Raw genomic sequence first — 21,711 nt, forward strand, 5'->3', positions numbered from 1 at the left:
CGTCCACTGACCGCTCATCGGTGGCGTCGGGATTTTTGCAAAACCCATCCTAACCCCTCTAATCTCCACCCAATCACACATTCCTCAGTTCCATACCACTATCATGCAATTTAATCGGTGCAAAACATTTCTATTTCATCAAATCATGCATAGAAATCAAAAGCCCTAATTTTTCATGTTCCTACACATGTTCTTCATCAAATCCATGCTCTAGAAACCCTAACAATGAAATTGCATAACTTACTTGAGTGGAGATACTCTAGATTCTTGCAAATGCTCTTTGATTGATGACGATGCTTCCCCAATGCAATGCTCTTACCAAAAACCCCAAACTTTGTCAATGGAATGGGTGAAAAGTGAAGAACTATGAGATTTTGGTAAATAGGTGATGAGAAAAGTGGAGGAAAACCTTTAGAATGCTCTTGAAAGTGAAAGCAAAGTGCTAGGGTCTGTGGAGAACACTTGGGTGTGCCCTAAAGGGTGTTAAAAGTGTGCAAATGGACCCCAAACATTGAGCTATTTAAAAGCCCACGTTGCAGTTTGCGACGCCATCGCTCAACGGTAGGTTACTGTTGAGTGGTGGCCGTTAAAAATTCTTTCCCCTTTTCTTGGCTTGCCTTCACGTTTTAAAACCTATAGAACTTGATTTCAACTTTCAATTTTTAATTTTATGCACTTCCCCTTTCTCATGCAATACTCAAAGCCTATAATGCCACTAAAATAGAGTTAAAAATGAGAAAACAATCAACTAGGTTGCCTCCCAGGTAGCGCTTGTTTAACGTCACGAGCTTGACCCAAACCTTCTAGCACCCATCAATAAGTGCTTCCCAACACCTTTCAGTAGGTGTACTTACCTGTATCCTTCAGTAGATACATAAATAATTAGCATCCCTCAGTAGATACTACCCAAAAATTGTTCAAAAATCCAAAAATCACATGTCCAAATTATAAAATAATGAAAATAATGTTTTACAACAACTGGGATGCCTCCCAGCAAGCGCTCTTTTAACGTCATTAGCTTGACCCAGTAAAGCTCAAAGACCCATCAATAGGTGTTGATATTCCCTTTGCTTGATATTGTTTTCTTTTTCTTCTTCTTGCTGAATTTCTTCAAAAAATTGCTAAAACCAAGCACCTGTTTCCATGTCTCAATCATAGGAACTTTAATCTCCAATTTCTTGAAGATCTCCATAAAGCATTTGAATTTCTTTTCCTTCCTATGATATTTTTTTTTTGGACGAAGAATAGGTTTTTCATATGATTTTTCCTTCTTTCCTCTCTTCCTTTTTTTCTCACTCTTCTCCTCCCTCAACTTTCTTTTTTCTTTTTTCTTATTTTCTTCTTTATTTTCGCATATTTTCTCTTTTATTTTCGCATATTTTCTCTTTTTTTCTTTTTTCTCAACCACTGATTTTTCTCCCTCATCATCTTTATCTTCCTCACCCAACCTTTTTGTTTCTATCTCCTCATCAACAACCTTATCACTTTCAAAGATAGTGGCTTGACGCTCCTCCTTAAGGTTAACTTCAGTACTAACCCTAAAATCATCCAGAGATGCAGTCACGCAACCCAATTTTATCTCCTTCCTTTTACATCTTGCGTGATCACATTCTGAAAAGGAGATAATATTCTGCATCACTTGTTGGGATGTTTCTTCATGGCTTTTTGATGGAGATGGTTGTTGCCAATGTTGTTCAATTTCCTTCTCTCTTTCTCCAAGAGAAGGATGATATTGCTGCCTTTGTCGTTCTACTTCTTCAAGTGAAGGATGATATTGTTGCCTTTGACATTCTACTTCTTCAAGTAAAGGATGCCTTTGTCGTTTTATTTCCTCTATCTTCCTTTGACGTTGTCGCATCTCCTCCAAACTTCTGATGTATGATATATTCATACCCGTGATTCGCTGAAGAAATTCGTCGTCAAAATTTATGTTCTCCTTGAGTGGAGTAATTTGTTGCTTAAAAGCTTGCCCAAATTGGCTTTGATCCATGTATGAGTGAGGTTCCCACTAGTGGTTGAAATCATTTTGGTAGAATTGAGTGCCCATATAGTCAAATTCTTGTCCGTACTACATTCTGCAAACACTAGGCACAAAACCCTAAAAAACATTTATTAGAACAAAAATAAAAATAAACATAAAATCAAATCAAATTTAATCAAATTCACACTACTAGAAAAGTTAAACCAATGAGTCCCTGACAAAGGCGCCAAAAACTTGTTAACACCCTGGCAAGTGTACCAGATCGTATCAAATAATAATAGACAGTAAGTCCAGATCATTTCCCAAGGGACTCTTAGGCCTTATCTTTCATGTAAATTGATTGCATAAGACTTGAAAGAAGAATAATTTGTAGTGTTAATGCAAAACTAAATCTAAACATGCAAATGGAAATTGAATCAATTGACAAATAAAAGATATGAATGAATGGAGTTGTTGGGGTTGACAATTTCATCCTTATCCACCCTCTTATATCTACTATCCTTATTAAATTCGTTTTATTATCAATGTCATGCAACTTTCTAAATTACTCTAAACCCGATTCCTCGGCGAAGAGAGCCTTAAGCTGCTGTTCACATCAATGCATGAATAATTGCTAGGGAGACTAGAGATGGTAAACTAGTAATTGTGATTAGGCTCTTTTCACCGAGAGATCGGATTTAGAGTAAAATAGATATTGGCATTAACATTAATGAAGAAGATGAATTTGTTTATGCATGAGATTGATTAGGTGAAATCTAAACCCTAACAACATATTCATCTCATATTATCAACATCATCCATTCACTCTTGTGTTTAGCCTCAATTGATCAAATTGCATTCATGTTTATTTCTCCGCACTTTGCATTCAAAAACCACAAAATATTGTTCTTATAGTCTTAATTGGTTAACAAAGAGCACAATTGTTTAGTGCCATGAGTCTATTGGGAAAACGATACTCGGACTTACTATTTATTTATTACTTGATACGATCTGGTACACCTGCTAGGGTGTTAACATAACCTAACTAAGACAAAATGCACAATTTCAAGCTAGTTTCTAAGTCATAAAGGGTGTGTTTTGTATCAAAATCAAGTATGAAAATAACGGTTTTTTAACCGTTATCATTCATATTTAACAGCTCATTTGTTGTCGCTGAGCATATTCCAAAATGAAGTGCTTCTGGCCGAATTCACTAAGAGTTTCCTCATTAGTTCAGATGTCAAGTATGCACATGTTATCCTAGACATCATTTTGATGTTTTATTATACTTCATGTCATTTTTCATTGTGACATTCTTGTAGGTTTATAATCAACCTTTAAATCCAACAATTCAAGATTTAAGGTACTTGGCAAATTGGCCCATGAGATGCGTCAAAGAGTGGCACACGTACTTTGTTAATGGGTACAAATTCCACACACATGCATGGTCCAAAGGAAAAAAGACAACTAATTGTGGTGTGTACGTCAAAGGCATCACAAATGGTGGTTACGATGACTTTTATGGGATAATACAAAAACTATCCGAGTTAGAGTACAACACTTCAACTTCTCCAAAGAGAGTGGTTCTTTTTTATTGTGAATGGTTTGATCCTTCTAGAAGTGGTACAAGAGTTGATCCTAGATATAACATTGTCGAATTGCAAATGAGTTCACAATACCGATGGTTTGATCCATTCATTCTAGCAAGTAATGTTAGACAAGTTTATTATGTCCCATATCCACCATTTCACAGCAACGACAAATGTGGTTGGTCTATTGCAATACAAACCAAGTTGACGTTGAAGAAGACATTGCCTACCAAGTTGACGAAATGTCACATGCCAATAACCATATTGAAGTTGAACGTGTTTCCGGATTGCATGACCCTAATGGTGATTTTGAAGAATTAGAAGGACAAAAAGAAGAAGAAGAAGAAGAAGAAGAAGAAGATGATGATGATGATGATGATGATGATGAGTCAAATGATGACAACAATGACAATTTTGACGACGACGATGATAATTGAAAATGCATGTCTATTGTGCTTTCTACATACTCTAATGTTCCAAAAGTGCACATACATTATGCTTTCTCCAAACTGTAATTTAAAAACATATGAAAAGTAATGGATAATAAACTCCCTATTCACTTAATTTTGAAAAGTATTGGATATTCATCTTTTGTGTCATGACTAAATCATTTAATTTCATTTCATTGATAACAATTTTATTGCAGTAATGACAGGAGAAAGGCCATCACATCTTGATAAAGGAAAAGTCGTAGAAAAACCTAAGAGGAAACAACAACCAAAATATATAATAAGGATTCCTACATTTGTTGCGTCCCACACTACACAGGATGTTGGGCCCTCACATGTTCTTTCCACACCACACCCTTCTATTCATCCCTCACCAGAACTTGCTATTTTATCCACACCAGATCCTGTTCTATAGCCCACACCAAATCCTACTACTCTTCCCCCACCTGCATGTCTTGGGACACCTATAGATCCTTCTTCTATACCATTGTCATCGTCCATACCACCGTTTATTGATCATCCTCCACAATCTACTGATCAAGATTCGATTGGTGATGGTGTTGTTGACCCTACTGTTACTGATCGACCGATGATTGAACCTTATAGGAAAGGGTAATACTGAAACAAGTTTGTTACTAACTTGTTTGACTTTTATACCATCGTTATCGTTAATTGAAATGACTTTGATGTATCTATATGTAGGTTTGTGCCATCTAGAGGTGCTTCTCAAGCCATCACAAGGTCTATTAAGCAACAATTTCTAAAGGCTTGGCCAACATGGGGACCAATACCAATTGAAGACAAAAAAACCATTTTGGGAGCGATTTAAGGTTACAGTTTATAAACATCATTCTGTCATTTACTATTTCATCATCTATGTTTAATTAAGATGCAACACATACTTACTTACATCATTTTTATATGAGTTATTATCACAGATGAAGGTTCAGTGGTTACCTGAACATGAAGTTCAAATTCAACGTAATTTCCACACAAAGGCATCTCAATGGCTCTCTGAGATGTTTCGAGATGCAAGGATAGTAGGAGAACACCCCTACTAGGTGGGGGAGTACATCTGGACCTCCTTATTGGCATATTGGAATTCGCCAGCGTACCAGACAAAGTGTACAATCTCCCAAAAGAATTGGGCTTCAGAAAAAGGTGGTGTTCTCCATACAGGTGGATAGACTACCGTACATGAGCATGTCATTCGTATGGTACATATTTTCATTCAACACTTATCAATTTAGTCATATAACTTATGTAACTTTAATTTTAATGTACATATCAAACTTTATATTTTGTTACAGGCAGCTGAGTTGGGACAACGTTGTGCATGTTGATGAGGTTTTCCACCAAACTCATCTTCGAAAGGGAACTGACCAGTTTGTTGATGAAAGGTCTCGAAAGACCCATGTAAGAAAACACTTGTAATTCTAGTCTTTGTTCATAACTTTGTGCTTTTTATTGTATATTTTAATAATACTTTATAATCATCTTTAATAGGAAGAATTCTCGAGTAGACTTTCACGGGTCAGATCTGACTATGAGTGATGTCCTCAGTCATCCCAACAACCAGATGATGAAGATGACCTTATTAGGTCACAGTGTTGGATTGGTGTTGTTGGTGGCAAGAGAAAAGGAAGAATCTATGGGGCAGGGCAATTAGCTTCAAATTACACTGTAGGACAAGGTGGTCTAAAGCACCAACCTTCTTCCTCCAGTGTCCTGACGAAACCGTTGTTGTCCTGACATAACAACTTCAAACACGTGACCGGGAATATAATGAATTGAGACAAGAGTTTACCAATTTGAAAGAACCAGACAAGAGATTGTATTGTTTGGAAAAATGTTGATTGAACTGTGGGTTGCAGGTTTTTAAATATGGTTATATTGGAGTACTGCAGGTTTATGAATTGTGAGATCAACTACAAGTAAAATGTGCATTGCAAACTACCAAGAAGATACCGACGACTCTACTAAAGGAAACATCCTTCACTAATTACTGAAGGAAACATACTTCGCTAATTATCGAAGGAAACATCCTTCGCTAATTACCGACACCGGTCACTATCCGTCAGTATTTGTTACCGACACTGGTTTTTCCGATGGAATGATGTCTGTCGGTAATCCGTCGCTAAATGATGATTACCAACGAAATATGTTTGTTATCGACGAAATATGATCGTCGGTATTTCCAACCCTTGTTGTAGTGGGAAATGAACATAAAAAGTAAATGAAAATGTGATAGATAAACATGTTTAGATTCTCCCATTGGTACATTTAGCTAAGCCTCACCTCTCCTTTCGTGAACTTCTCAGGTTTCATGCCATTGTAACGTTAGGGCTGGGCAAAAAATACTGAATTGTACTGTAGTTAATTGTACTTTATTATACTAAAAAGAACTGAACCATTTTTACTATAATTTAAATATACTATTTTATGGTTCAGTTTTTAAAAACTGAACTTAATACATTTTCGGTTCGGTTAACTACAGTTAACTGTACTGACTTACGTCCTAAAATAACTATAGTTTTTTTTTTCTCTTATGTAATTATTTACAAGTAAATTTATTAAAAAAATGGTCTATTTTTTTACAAAAGTGAAAAACGTTGAGTTAATTTATCTTTAAATTTAATTTGTTACTAATTCAAATAAATTAAATTTAATTATTTGATTGTTAACATTCTCTTTTTACGCATTCGGTATTAGACGAAGTTCATATAAATTGTACTAAATATATTAATTTTATTTTCCATTCTATTCATATTCTTTTTAAACTAGTAAGGCCGCATTAGCTTTATCCAGAAATATTTATAAAAAAAATAAAAAAAAAAGTTTTTTTCTATAAACTACATGTAATTTATACCTTAAAAATTAATGAGATGAAATTTTACAAAGAAATTTATACATAAACTAATTAATTTATATACTCAGGTGGTTTTTTTTTCTAATAAGAGTATTTTTCCTCTAAAAAAATAAAAATAGTATAGTAGTGCAGTTTACAATTCAGTTAGTAGTTTAGTTCAGTTTAAATTGTAGTTTAGTACAATTTACAATTCAGTTAATTCAATTTATATTGTTGTTTAGTACAATTTATAATTCAGTCAATTGTTCAGTTTAGTTTATATTGTAGTTTAGTACAGTACAATTCAGTTTAATAAAACAAAAAACAATTCACTTCAGTTTGTCTGAACTATTTTACAGTTCAGTTCAAACAAATTAAATTTTAATTTAACACAGTTTTTAGTAGTAGAGTATAGTACAGTTCCATTTATCCACCCCGATCCATTTATCCACCCCGATGTAACGCTTGTCCAGAGAAACTTCATCGGGGCTAGAAAAACATTACACACAAATTCCCATTCTACAACGTGGTGGCAGGTCCAATATGAAATTGCGAGAAGTGAAGAAGAAATAAAGAACAACAGGAAGTGAACCTAGGGATTGTGGGAAGGCAAAGAAGTGACGAAGAGTTTCAAGAAAATGAAAGAAATGATAAAAAAAATAGTAGGAAAGAAAGAGAAAAAAACAGAGAAAAAAGAGAGCACAAGTTAAAGAAAATAGGAATTGCAGGAATTTAAAATTTTCAAAACACTTAGAGACAGTTTATTTCAAAAACTGTCGGAAATATATTTAAAAAAACAAAAAATTAAAACTTAACTGCAGTTTTAATAAAATCGTTGAAAATTTTAAACGAGTTTTAGATCACTGGAAATAAATCCCTCCTATATTACGTTATTTTTTTTTATACTTTAATAAATACAAATTTTTTATATTTATTTGATTTTTTTCATTTATTTTTAATATAAAAAAATGATATATATCAAATGAATATAAATATATATCATTCTATCATTATTCTGATTAATATGCATATAGCTGTCTATTATATATACGATTACATAAACACTACCAAAAACAAATTATTACAAGAAAACCCGTATAATAGACAGACAAAAGAAAATTATGTGATAAATTTATTCCTTGCGTTTTGGTCCATAGAGTTGTATCCCTCGTTTATTCAGCGCTTGTACAGGTCTCGAATTCTTCTCTGCATGCTGCCATGGAGTTAATCACACAAAGGTAACACTTAGTTTTTTTTGTTTTTTTTTTTGGCTTAATTTTCATTATCATTTTCATCATTGGTGCAGGAAATGAATATATACTTACATCGTGGACAGCCTCTCTAAGTAAATTCACTTGTGCCCTGGACACAGTTTTGATCTGAAGAAGACGAAGGTTTAAAGGTTTAATTAAAGAGGTAATTAATTACGATGATTGATTAAATAATTTAGAGTAATTTAACAGTACCTTTTTATTGATAGTCCAAATGACACCTTCTGTGCAAGGAGGGACAGTGAGGGAGCCAATGTATCTGTAATACTTCTTCCCACCCAACTTAATTTCTGAGGGATCAAACACCCCAATTTTCTTTTCTGCTTCATTATCCACCATGCTTTCTATGATTTTTGACAACTGAAATCATTTCAAACATTCTTCTTATTATTCAACAAAATAAATTCCCTAATTAACTTCTTCATACATTTATTACACATTGCTCAATGTTTCACATATTCCTGCCTTTCAGATCTTTTCAACGAAACAAATATGTTAAAAGAAATACTTTCCTTTTTTAGCTTTTAGTTTAACTAATAATTTAATTTATATATTTAATTCTAAGATTCATTTTACTTCCTACATTTTTTACTTGTATTAATATTTTTTTAAATAAAATCAATTTATTTATTTTATTAAATTGACGTAAATATACATATTAAAATAAAAATTATTTAAATTTTGACTTGTAACATTTTTCAAGAGATAATAACATTTTCAAGAGATGATAACACATTAATTTAACAAAAATATCAAATTAATTTTTTTATTAAAAGATATTAAGATTTAACTAAATAAATAGATATAAACACTAAAATAAATTAAAGACTTAAATAATGAAATCAAATTAATAATGAAGGAGTTGAAAGAGAAAATACTGCCATAAAAAAAGTTACCTTGTTGAGAATGGGATCCGGTCGACCAATCTTGAACAGAAGACCAACAACAGCAATATTCACTTTCCCATTTTCGCTTCTTCTTTCATGAACCATGTGGAGCTCCAAGTCATACCTATATAAGAGAGAAATTTTAATTTTTTTTATCAAATTATTAAATAAGAAAAAAATAACATTAATTGAGGTTAAGTAGCTAAATTAGTATATATATTGATGCCACTGTTCATTAAAATCATTTACTATACACATGTTTTGTTCAATAAAATATTAATTTTTATAGTTGTAGGTTTAGTGTAATAAGAAGAAGGTATCGTGGAGTCTTTAGTTTTTAATCAATTTGAAATTTAACGTTTGAATTTGTTTTGGTTTTTGATTTAATTTTTGTTTTAATTGTGGAGAGAATAAAGACAAAGATTTTGAAGGAAGACAAACCTCCTTCCATTGATGGTATGTTCTGAAGGTGAGTGCCAATGGCACTGACGCAGAAAAAATTCACTGCCATTGATGTTTAATGATCCAGCATCTTCTCCCCATTTCAGCTGCAACAGTTAATTATAAATTAAAAGATTTCAGATCTTATTAATCAAAGTTTAAGTGAGAATATCAAATATATTATACTTTAATGAAGACAAAAATTAAGTATTAGGTAGCTAATGACAATTAATTTCTTATACATGATGAGCTGTATACAATTTAGAAATAAATAAATAAACAAATAAGACCCCTAGAGTATACACATATTGCATTATTTGGCTCTTTTATTTTATGCAAGTTAATGTTTTGAGGCACGTCAGAGACAGATAAGAAACATTGTCAAGATGCGTGAAGTGCGAGATTTTTTTGAAACAATAATTCTAAATTTCTTACTTTTTCTAATTATTAAATAAAAATATGTGTGCTACCTACCTATGTTTTTAAGACATTAAATCACCTTTTTATTTAATTGATAAGAGTGTGTTTTCTATAGCACCAAGGCAATATTACTGGAGCCCGGTGAAATAGATTTCAAAATTATTTCAATATAGTAGTGTAAAATAATCCATTATCTGTTATCCTAAAAAATATCAAAAATCAATTACATCAAATTTAATTACTTATTCTATAGATGATTCATCTATTAATTTAATGAATTCTTCTATAGTACCAAATATTTATGGATCAAAATTAATCTAACTAAATTTTTCATAATTAAATATTTTTTTTAAGCTTATCTTGTTCAAAAAATAATTTTTTAACATTTGTTCACAAATTTTTTTTTTAAGAAAAAAATTTCAAATTGTATTTCTTAAAATATCTTAAGGATAGATTAAATAACAATCCATAAAAGCATGTTGATTGATAGATAGAGTTGATTAAATTTTGATTGAACGATCAAATTTTAGTAGATGAAAATGAATTAATAAATTTTTTATCCTCTTCATTATGATTCTAAATTAAATTCATCAGATTTATCTATTTTCTCATCCTAAAATGAATAATAAAAGAAAGTTTTTTTTTTTCCTTTTTGCTTTTTCCTTATGTTTTGTTTTCTTTATATAAAGTTTTCTCTTTTATTATACTTTCCTTATTCTTGCTTTGTTTTATCTGTCTGCTTACACCCAAAAAAAAAGTGAGAAATGTAATAAAAGAGAGAAAAGGAAGAAAAAGTTGATGTAAATAAAAGTAAGGAAAAAAAAGGAAGAATTATAGGCTTTGTTAACCTCATGATTGTTTACATCTAAAATATCTATCATGATCCATGAGTATTCATTATTGGACTGAGACACACACTATCATGTTTCTACCTAAAGAATCATCAGTTTTCAGCATTTTCAGATGAGAAAAGAACCCACACTAATTCCAGAAAACTGTTACAAAAAAGTTGTTTGTATTCTTTTTTCAATTTCAAACACAAAATGAAGTTAAAATATATGTTAGAAAGATGTTTTGAGGTTTTGAGATGCTGATTTTTGATTTATAAATGTGATATAATTCATATAATATTTAATTAATAAAAATCTTAAATCAATGTATTTGTGTTACCTCAATATCATGGCCTCTGTTCTTGACAGTAGCATTCTGAGGCTTATAGTGCTTGTTTAGCTGCCCCAACTTTGGCACCAGCCTGACCCTGTGGCTTGACAAATCAATTGGAGACTGCATTTTTCCAGTTTTACATGTTTCCCATTCCTTCTTCAGTTCCCCCCAGTGTGAGGGACCCTTCTCACTCTCTTTTATGTAATCAAACTCACTCTCATCCTCTGCACAACCACATCATCATTAACACATCTATTTCATTCATCAATCAAAACATACAAAACTCAAACACTTTTTCCACTTACCAACTTCCTGTGCACTAATCCATCTTCTTGAATGGACTAGGATCATAATCATTATCAGATTTCGAACAAAACCTCTGCATCTCATTTCATCATTCATCTTCATTTCAAAGGATGATCAACTTTCAGATTTCCAAACTTCAAACCTCAAGAACATCAAAAGGGCCGATTCTCAGATATATGTAAAATTTAAGGAAGACCATTAGGGCATACTATATATACACATTACCAGGCATGGTTTGGTGAGCGAAAGCGAAACCTTACAAGTCAAACAATACACAGAATTTCAGTTTTCAAATCTAACTTTTCTTCACATACCACCTTTTATATTTAACTACCATAATTTTCCTTTTTCTTTTCACATTTTACCATTTTTATTTTTTATTATTTTATAAACATTTATAGAATATGTTTTAAATTTCTAAACTTTAAAAACCAAATTAGAATTTTATTGTTTTTCAATTTTTTATACAATTTAAATTTTACACTTTAAAAATAAATAAAAGTTAATTTTTTTTACTCTCAAATAAATGTTTAAACTATCAGTTCAAATATAATTCAAAATTACCATTTAACGTATAAAATAATATTAATATTGTTGAATTAAAAATACTATATAATTTCGTGTTGATTAGAAACCGCAAACACCCATTATATAAAACATTCTCATCTTGGTATGGTTTTATATTTTCTAAACTTTTTCTTATCAGAATATATTTTAACATACTGATAAACTGTATGAAAATTAAAGTAAATAAAAAACTAAAACAGTAAAATTCGTGAAATAAGAAAAAAATAGAGTAATGAAATATATAATCATTTTTTCCCTTTGACTTATTTGAAATGTGAACTCAGAATCTTTTGCACTCACAAGAAAACGGGAGTCAGGGTCCAAGGAAGAGTAGTTGTCCAATTTTTATCATTAATCAGGAGAAAATTTGAAGCATAAGTAAACGTTTTTGAAGTTATTGACAAAAAAATGGACTAGCTGAATTCAATTCCATCTTTTCCTCTTTTCTTTTGACATTTAACATGTAACATACAACATAATATATAACCAAGTACATTTTTGTTTTTCTAGTCTGCACCAAGAACAACAAAATAAAATTTTAACACTATCTATCTCCTTTGACGTGTCTAGTTGATGAAACATTGAATTTATGTGTTTTTTTTAATTAATACATAGAAAATAATTATGTAGAAGTGAAATCAATTTGTCTATGTTAATAAGGAGAATGGATCTGGATCACATTGTTAGGTAGAAGATGGATGAAACTTTAGCAAACCTAATTCTCTATATGTACTTAGTCGTAGTTGTTGGATATGAAGATCACATAGCTTAGATTTTGAGTAGTAAGTGTTCAACTTTTTTATTTTTATGTTTTATGTGAATGAGATTGATGTCAAATAAATTATAAAATTTTTATATAAAATAAAGTCAGAATATCAACTCTAATGTTAAATTTTAAAATAATATGGATTTTTTATATACTACTTTTTAAATTTATTTCTACTAAAAATAGAATTAAGCTCATTCTTAAAATTTTAATATAGAATTAAGGAGTTTTTGTTCGCAAGAAACTATTCAATCATTTCATTGTCGAGAGTGTTTTATAGTTTCAGTAGAACATATCAACTTTTATCTTTGACTTTATATTTATAAGTTTACACAAGTCTAATAAAATATAAATAAACTTACTTTGAACATATTTACCTTAAAATCCTGTCAGTAGCTCATAAACAGTTCATTAATATTTTTGATCAGATGTTTTTAGTTATTCCATTACTTATTTGTTTGGATTATAAATCTAGTTTACTTATTAGTCTATTAACGCATTATTATTATTATGAAATTTTAATATAAGTCAAGTAATCACTAATCTATTTACTATTCAATTTAATTATCGATGTCTGATTCAGATATCATACTATCCAAATATTATTATTAGTTAATTGATAATGTAATTGAGTGGAAAAGAAAACTCAAGAGAAATGGAATTGGAAGTAACCTTAGTAGGTGGTGGTGGTGTTATTTTGAAATTTGAATGTATATATAGTAAATTAGTAAATAAATAATAAAAAATTATTGTCAAGAGAAGATTGATTGTATCTGCATGTCGTACGCGTTGGGACCCGCTACACGTTTTTTCGATTTCCATTTACGCGCTTATTCGTATGCAACCTGTAAAAAGTTAATTTATTTATGAAACTTTGTAAACTTTTAGTTTATTATTTTCTTTTTTAACTACCATAATTAGAATTATTTGGTAGGTAGAAATCAATTCAAATGATTTTTTCCAAAGTTAAAATTGACCCGAAAGTTAACGCGACTTTATTTCAATAATCAGTCTCAAAATGCAAGTTATTTAAAGAATGAAAGTAAAAAGTTATAGTTGTAAGATTCAAGAAAAATATAATTTCTAAAGTGTACGGGTGACAACATATGATGGGTTGATTTGTTTTTTTAGAAAAATAATGCAAACTTAATATTTTAGTGTATTTACTTTTTTAAAAAAGTTATCATCCTCTTTAAACGTTCTCCTCTTCTTCTCTACTTTACTATTTTTTCTATCTCAACTCATATTCTAATCCTTAGTTTTGTTGATCAGAAGTTTCCTAGGCAATTAGGATTTTAAGAGCAACACTTTCAACCGATCAATTTCTGTTTGTTTTAACTGGTGAGTTAAATCTTTTTTTTTTTTTTCTGATGACTCTAGGGTTGTAAACATGCAATAAATCTGATTTGCATGTAACACATTATTTGTTCCTTCAAGTTTAGCTTCTACTAGGTTCTAAAAATTTTTATTCTATCATCAATTGATGATCTATAGGTACTGTTAAGGTTTCCCTAAGGCACGGGTACTGTTGAGCATTCTTGAGCTTGACTGTTTGGAATTAGAGGTAAGGGTGGTTGTTCCTTCTTCAAGAGTGATACTCTTTAATTCAAGCTATGGATCACCCAGCGAGGGAATATTAAAAGAAAATCCCCCAATATTCCCTAAGCAATTGTCTCGCTCGCTCAACGAATAAGATAAGTAATACGCATAAATTTGTCTAACAAGTCCTATCTCACCCAATGAGTCATATCCCATCCAACGAGTAAAATGTCCTTGCCTCTCTGACTTAACAATTACACATTCTCTCTTAGTGAAGGTGCTACTTGCCCAACATGTGGACCCTCTCCTATCTCTCTGACTTTGCGAATTATGCTCTCAGTCAATGAAAGTCACTCTCATCCAACGAGTTTGCATAATTATAAAGTCACGACATATTTTTGAATTTGCTTCCTTGCTTAAGAGGATACTTTTTTTTTTTCATTCTCACAAGTCAAAACTAATGCTACAAAATAAAAATATACCATCTCATACCAATTGAATCAAACTACCATTCCTTGAAGTAACACATAATCAAATCACAAATACACATAACAAAAATTACTACAATCATCAATTCAATACAAAAACTAAATCATATTTTCAAACCAACCAATTCACATTGTATATCAAATTCAACCAGTTCAACTCAGATTTCTACGACAATTCCATATAAAAAAACAATCCATTTTAAATAATTAACTTTCATATGTACTAATTTTAATTTCAACTTACTTTTGCATAATTCCAAAGACCTAAGTCCATTGGATTCGAAAGCATTAGTTTATGTTTAATAAGCATGGACAAAGTATTTTCTTCATAGATATAAAAATATAGAGTAGTTAGAGTTGGTTTATAATACTTCTATAAATGCATTAGTTAATTATTTTTTACAATTTTGAGTTCATTAAATATTTTGGATTGTCTTTGCATGTTTTTGAATTGTCTTACTAGTGCAAAATAGACTTATTTAAGTCCGTGAATTCAAGTCTGTTTAGAAAAAACAGACTTAAAATATTTGTGGTGGTAGTTTCGTAAATAAAAGTGATATTTTTGTATCTGTTGCTTTTTTAACAGACTTGAATTAGTAATTTTACATTTGTTACTTTTTAACAGACTTAAATTAGTATTTTTACATCTATTACTCTTTTAACAGACTTAAAAATGTATTATTTTTACATCTCTTACTTTTTTAACACGCTTAATTTAATACTTTTACATCTGTATCTTTTGTAACAAACTTAAAAATGTCTTTTAACCTACCCCAAGTGGATTCATATTTTCACTTTCACTTGTTAATCCCGTAAAAAAAAATTCATTCTTTAACCTTTTCACTACTTCATCTAACCTTAACAACCACCAGCAACAACAACGTTTTTTCGACGACAACAATATTCTTCCGACGACAATAGCATTCTTCCGGTAATGGCAACAACAACACCAACAGGTACAATAAATCAATTTCTTTATGGGTGAAAGATGTGCATATTCTGTTTTAAATGATAGGGTTTCTTAGGAAAGTGAAATGGTGGGTGTAGAAGATGAGTGGATATAAAATGCTTAGAGATATTGCAGTTTGCTCACACAAATGGTATAGTTCTCCTCACATAGTGTTTCTACAGTTTTAAAAAATATTGAGGTTCAGTATAAGACCCCAAAACCATTATTTAAAACATAACACTAGGTCGACGGTAGAAGTTCCTTTGGTGTTAAAACCACCCTAGACATAACCCTATTGCCATTACCATTGAAAGTACCACTGTTATTCAAAACCTGTTCACCGTAGTGTTGTGAGTGTTACGGTTACCTACATATTGGTCACTGTTGATGGTTGCACCGTCGAAATCCTAAGGACTGTTGGCATGGTTGTTGAATGAGTTTGAAGAACTGTTGTAGCCTTTGGCTGCTTGCTCAGCCTTGATCGTTTCCATGATTCTCTGCATGAAGTCTACCATTCTGATCTTCTCTTTTAACTTGACCTTAGCTACTACCTAAGCCAAATATATAAATGCAAGCAAATAATCCAATGCTTTTCTTGTTTATGGTTCCTCTTGGTTCGTCTTCCTAAGATACCAACACCTTCACACCGCGATGTGTAAATATGGTTTCTTCTTTTCTCAGCTTAGCAAGAAAGTAGAAAGTAGAAAGTATAAAGTAGAAACCAACAAAAGACTAAAATGCTTTTTCCACCCCTAGAACGAGTTTCCAACTAAAAAAATGAGATGAGAAATCTCTCTCCTAAAATTGATTTAATTGGCCAAAGCATTGGGACCCACACTTTCTCTTTCGCACAAAGAAAATCAATTGCTAAAACACAAAAAAGAGAATTCCTTCTCTCTGCCGACACCAACCATAGAAAACCCTATATCTGTATCAAGTTTGATGCAATTTCATAAGCTATTGCGGTCCCTAGTCAACAATCAATTACATTTTAACAAATCACACTTCATCCTAAAACCAAAAATGGATAAAGAAAAAGAATTAATTTATTATTAATTGTTGTACCAGTAAAGCAAATCAAAGTTGTATTTGATGCTTATCAATTACTTTTGATAAGACAATTGGTAAGATGACAATATATCTTCAGTTATCCATGTACTTGTACAACAATAAATGTTTCAAAACTCTATTTGCTTTTCATTTCAAAGCTTTTCATTTGATAAGACAATTTTTTTTCCAGTATAATCTCGATGATGTTTTGCTTTTCATTTCAAAACTTAATTTATATTATTTAATTTTTTTAATATTCTAATTAGTTTATAGTATTTGAATAATGATACAACTTTCATATAATCTAATAAGTATATAACAATTATGACTAATGTGTCATTAATTTATCAAGAGTTGTGGGTGGCACAAACATTTTATGTTCGAACGAACAAACAAAAGCAAGTTCAAATTATATATCCTATGGTGAGATATCATTTAATTCTTAAATTAATTATTTTGTGTACAAGTTATACGATATGAATTTTCCTTTCTTTTATTGTAGTGCAATAAACATATTAGTTCAATGTGGGTACTACATGATGTATTGGATCAAAACAAGCATCCAAGCAAGAATTTATAATAGTTGGACAATGGTAAACACTTATAACTAATGCACAAGTTCTACGATTTTAGGTACGCCACTATATAATAACATTGTTTGTTTAAGGTGTTCAATGATCCATCACCAATATTGAAAAAGACCATTGTCGAAATAACACATGAATGGGCAAGTTGTCTTTTACAACGTGGAGATTAGATTTTGATTAGGTGTTGTTTAACTTTTGATTTAGGTTATGTTTATACTTAAAAATTTTAAGTTAGACTTTCTCTAAACTACAAATTTTAAGTTAGACATCTTGTTGTTTATTTTGATTTTGGAACTCTTTATTATGTATTAGACATGAACAATTGGAAATATATATTTTGTTCTGGAAAATTTGTTGTATTTCAGGTTTTGGTTTAATGATTAAACAAATAAAATAAAATAAAAATATAGCAAATTTAAGTCTCTTATAGTCACAATAGATAGCAAATTTAAGTCTCTTATAGTCACAATAGACTTAAATTCCTTGTCATTTTTATTTACAATTGTACGAAGATCTAAGTCGGTTACTTTATGAATTATCAGAAACCCTTTTCTCATATTCTGATTTTAATTGATCTTTAGTTTCTAATCCGAAACTAATAATCTGAAATGTTAAGAACCTTCATTTTATACTATTACTATAAAAATTGAATATCAAAAAAATTTTGATATACCTAAACTTTGCAAAATTTTTTATCGAATTTTTTACTACATAGAGACAATCAATGAAAAAAGACGAAAAAAACCTAGTACTAAATTTTTACACTGTGAAATTTCATTGCTCTGTTAGAAGAAGGATGTTGGTCAATAACAAAATTAAAATTTAAGTCTGCTGGTCAATAACAGAATTAAAATTTAAGTCTGTTGGTCAACAGCAGATTTAAAATTTAAGTCTATTAGTCAATAAGAGACTTAAAATTTAAGTCTACCAAATGTAAGTCTATTGTAAAACAGACTTAAAAAGTCCAAAATAACAAACTTAAAAAGCCTGTTTTGTAAGTGTATTTGAATGTGTATATGTAAAAATGTTTAATAAGTTTGTGATAAAACAAAATTGTAAATAAAAAATTTTAAAAAAATTAATGACACTTTGTCATATATTTTTTCAAAGACAGTTATAGTCAAATATGTCGTGATTAGTTAAATCTAATCTTGTTTTCTTGTTTTTAATCTTTTAATTTTTTTTTTATTTTTGTTTTGGAAACCGTCGTAGATTTTATTAAAAAAGACCATAGTTAGACTAGTTGTTTTTTCCAAACTTTTAACAATAATCGTTTCAACTATAAGTCTAAAACTGTGGTAAAAAAAACGAGTTTTAACATTCGTTAAACAATATTTATAGTAGTATAATTTTATGTATTATTTTCCACGTGGTTTATTTAATATATTCTGAATACCTAAAACTTGGTTGACAAGGTTAAAAAAGAGAGAATCTTGAAATTGCGTGTTTTACTTATAAATTTTCAGTTTGTGAATAATAATATATTTAATGCTATCAGCGAATTATGTTATTGTTTAAAATATTATAAAAATCAGATCTAACTTAAATACAGTAATATTTTAGTTTATTCTTTATTAATATATAAAGTTTACAAGAACAATGGTATTTCTAAGTTGTTTGATATTTTCCATTGCTGAAAACTAAAAGTTTAATTTTTGTCCGTGATTTTGATCTTCCCATTTTTTTTTGAGTTTAGTTTATAAATTTTAAAAATTCACAATTTTAATTCCAATATTAAATTTTACGAGTTTTAGTTCTTTTATTTTGGTTTAAACAATTTTTAAATTCATCGTATATATTCATTTAAGATATAACCAAGAAACAATTTGATTAAGTAAAAATAAAAAGTAAAAAAGAAGCATGCACAAAAATTTATAACTACGTCAAAATTATGAATTTTTACACATTGTAGACCGAAATTGCAAATTAAAAATTAGAGAAAGACTAAAAAAATCAATTTATTATATTTGTTGTGAACATTGTACTGAAAATTTAGACTTGCCATCTAATAATCATGAGATAGTTGAACAAAAGGAATTTTATAATGTGTGTACGTATGACTTATAATTAAATATGAATGTTTAATTCTTGACTTGGCTTGTGTCACAAAATATTGGGTTGGTAAAAGCACAAAAGAGTTGAAACTTTGAACCGCATAGATAGAAGGAAGAATCCAAGAAATTTCTATATTCAGTTATCTACCCAACCCAACTAAGAAATTAAGCAAGATGGAACCATATATAAGTTTTATTTGTTTTGTTGTCGTCAAGCATAAGAAAGTATTAAAATCTCTTTCTCAGAAACATATTATATACATTCTCGAAGTCTCACAGTTAGTTGAGAACCGAAAGTTGTCCTGCAAACCTGTCATTCTGACGAATCTTTTGGAGATCAAATATTTTAAGGTTAACTCCAGCCAGCAGGGAGCAGCCGTGACGAAACCCTAAATATCTTTATTTTACTTTGTTGGATACGAAGCCTTCGTCCTCTCAATTATGAATAGGTTTATTTAATTTTAATATTCTATATCTATGTATATATAAAGATATATTAAGAGTGTTTTAATTTATATATCACTAATGGAGAAATAACAAATAAATTGGATTTTTTATAAAGTGTATTTTAACATGATAGTTCTCACAGTCATAGAATTTCCACGTTTTTTATAATTTAATGGAAAAATTTGTTATAATGGATATGACTTACTATGATGTATTTTGCGTTACTTGTCATAGAAAATTTAGTCTATTATGACATACTTTCAGTTATTTGTCATAATATATCTTGTCACTATGACTTAGTTCTGTTTAACTGTCATAATATCATTGCCTTCTCTAATGTATTTCTCTTCACCTATCATAATATATCTAGTATTTTATGACAGATATTCTATCATTTGTCATAGTAAGTGTGGTTTACATTGAACTTACTATGACAAATAATGTCATTTACGTCATAGAAAGATTGTTATCTTTTTAAGTTTTTCTTTGTTTTACCATCCTATCATTCAATTTACTTGAAAATCAACAAATTCAACAAAACAAATAATCTATGAAAATCATTTTATACATTAAATTGTTCAATAATACTTAAAACATTACTTGTACATAAACCTAAATATACAATAAAAAAAAGGCTTAATACCTCAATTGGTCCTCTAATTTGTCAACTAATCTCATTTTGGTCCTCTATTTTGCAACAGTCTCAATTTAGTCACAAATTTTGGAAATATGAACACATTACATCCCATCCGTTAAGTGTTAGCAAACGATGTTAAGTATTGTCCACGTGTTGGACACGTGTTAGACTCGTAACCACCCACACGCTGAATTCCTCACCTTTCTGACCGATTCATCAACCACCAATCGATCCCTTTGCAACCCATCCTCACGGCCCATTCATCCTCTTCATCCTCTTCAATCATTTCCCTGCAAAAGAGGCCTAACACATCAACCATATTTCACCCCTCTTTCAATCATCAAAAATCAAAAGGAATCACTCAAAATTTCCTCACTTCCAACACGGCCAATTCCCTTATCACATCATTCACCCAATAATTCACAACACTCCTAACACAAACCATCCCTGTTTCCTCACCAACATCACCAGCACCAACATACAAATACCACAAGTCAAAAATAATAAAACCAGTTCAGTTTTTAATTTCCAAAGTGTTTCACAATCAGATTCAGCAGCAAAATCCCATCCTCCCATCAATTTGAAGTTCAAAAATTTTAAAATTCTCTTCTCTACTCGGTCCAGCACTAGAGAGAAACATGGAAACATAAAACTAGGCACTAGATTCAAACAGGGAAACAGTGGAAAAAGGTCTGAGGTGTGCCCTCAACATTGGGCCAGCACGGGCAGAGAAAGAGGGTGTGGTCGTTGCTGCTTGCGGAGGCTGGCCGAAAGGTGGCGACGACGCCGGTGGTACCAGGGATGACCGGATCGACGCAGGGTTTGTCCGAGCGAGCAGTGGCAGCGATTTCTAGCTTCCCTAACGGCGTGGATTTCGCGGGAAGAAGGGGAAAAGGGATGAGGAACGAATTAAGATTGTGGTCCACCATTCTCATTCCAACACGTGTCCAACACGTGGACAATACTTAACGCCGTTTGCTAACACTTAATGGATGGGATGTAATGTGTTCATATTTCCAAAATTTGTGACTAAATTGAGACTGTTGCAAAATAGAGGACCAAAATGAGATTAGTTGACAAATTAGAGGACCAATTGAGGTATTAAGCCTAAAAAAAATTGTCTAAAAGATTGTAAAATGACATTACATTGTAGATAAACCTACATATACTGTTTCTGCTGAAATGGGACGAGGATAGTCGCTTGTGTGTTGACTCTATATCGAACGGTTCTCCTTGCTCCATGCTCCAACCAACAGATCGGTCCAAGGGGGATGACCTACAGAACACACTCT

The 21,711-nt window shown here is 30.7% G+C and overlaps 1 protein-coding gene across 1 annotated transcript; it reads right to left on the reverse strand.

Moving 5' to 3' along the window:
* Positions 1 to 7,850: 7,850 nt before the first annotated feature.
* LOC106771451 (alpha carbonic anhydrase 7) lies at positions 7,851 to 11,576 on the reverse strand. Its single transcript, XM_022784851.1, has 8 exons — positions 11,561 to 11,576; positions 11,335 to 11,477; positions 11,036 to 11,253; positions 9,446 to 9,552; positions 9,014 to 9,128; positions 8,313 to 8,477; positions 8,172 to 8,225; positions 7,851 to 8,059 (listed from the first exon to the last, which is right to left on the reverse strand). The coding sequence occupies exons 2-8, from the start codon at positions 11,435 to 11,437 to the stop codon at positions 7,979 to 7,981; spliced, it is 843 nt and encodes a 280-aa protein (XP_022640572.1). The 5' UTR covers positions 11,438 to 11,477; positions 11,561 to 11,576; the 3' UTR covers positions 7,851 to 7,978.
* Positions 11,577 to 21,711: the final 10,135 nt, after the last annotated feature.

Source organism: Vigna radiata, chromosome 8, assembly GCF_000741045.1.
Source record: "Vigna radiata var. radiata cultivar VC1973A chromosome 8, Vradiata_ver6, whole genome shotgun sequence".
NCBI lineage: Eukaryota > Viridiplantae > Streptophyta > Magnoliopsida > Fabales > Fabaceae > Vigna > Vigna radiata.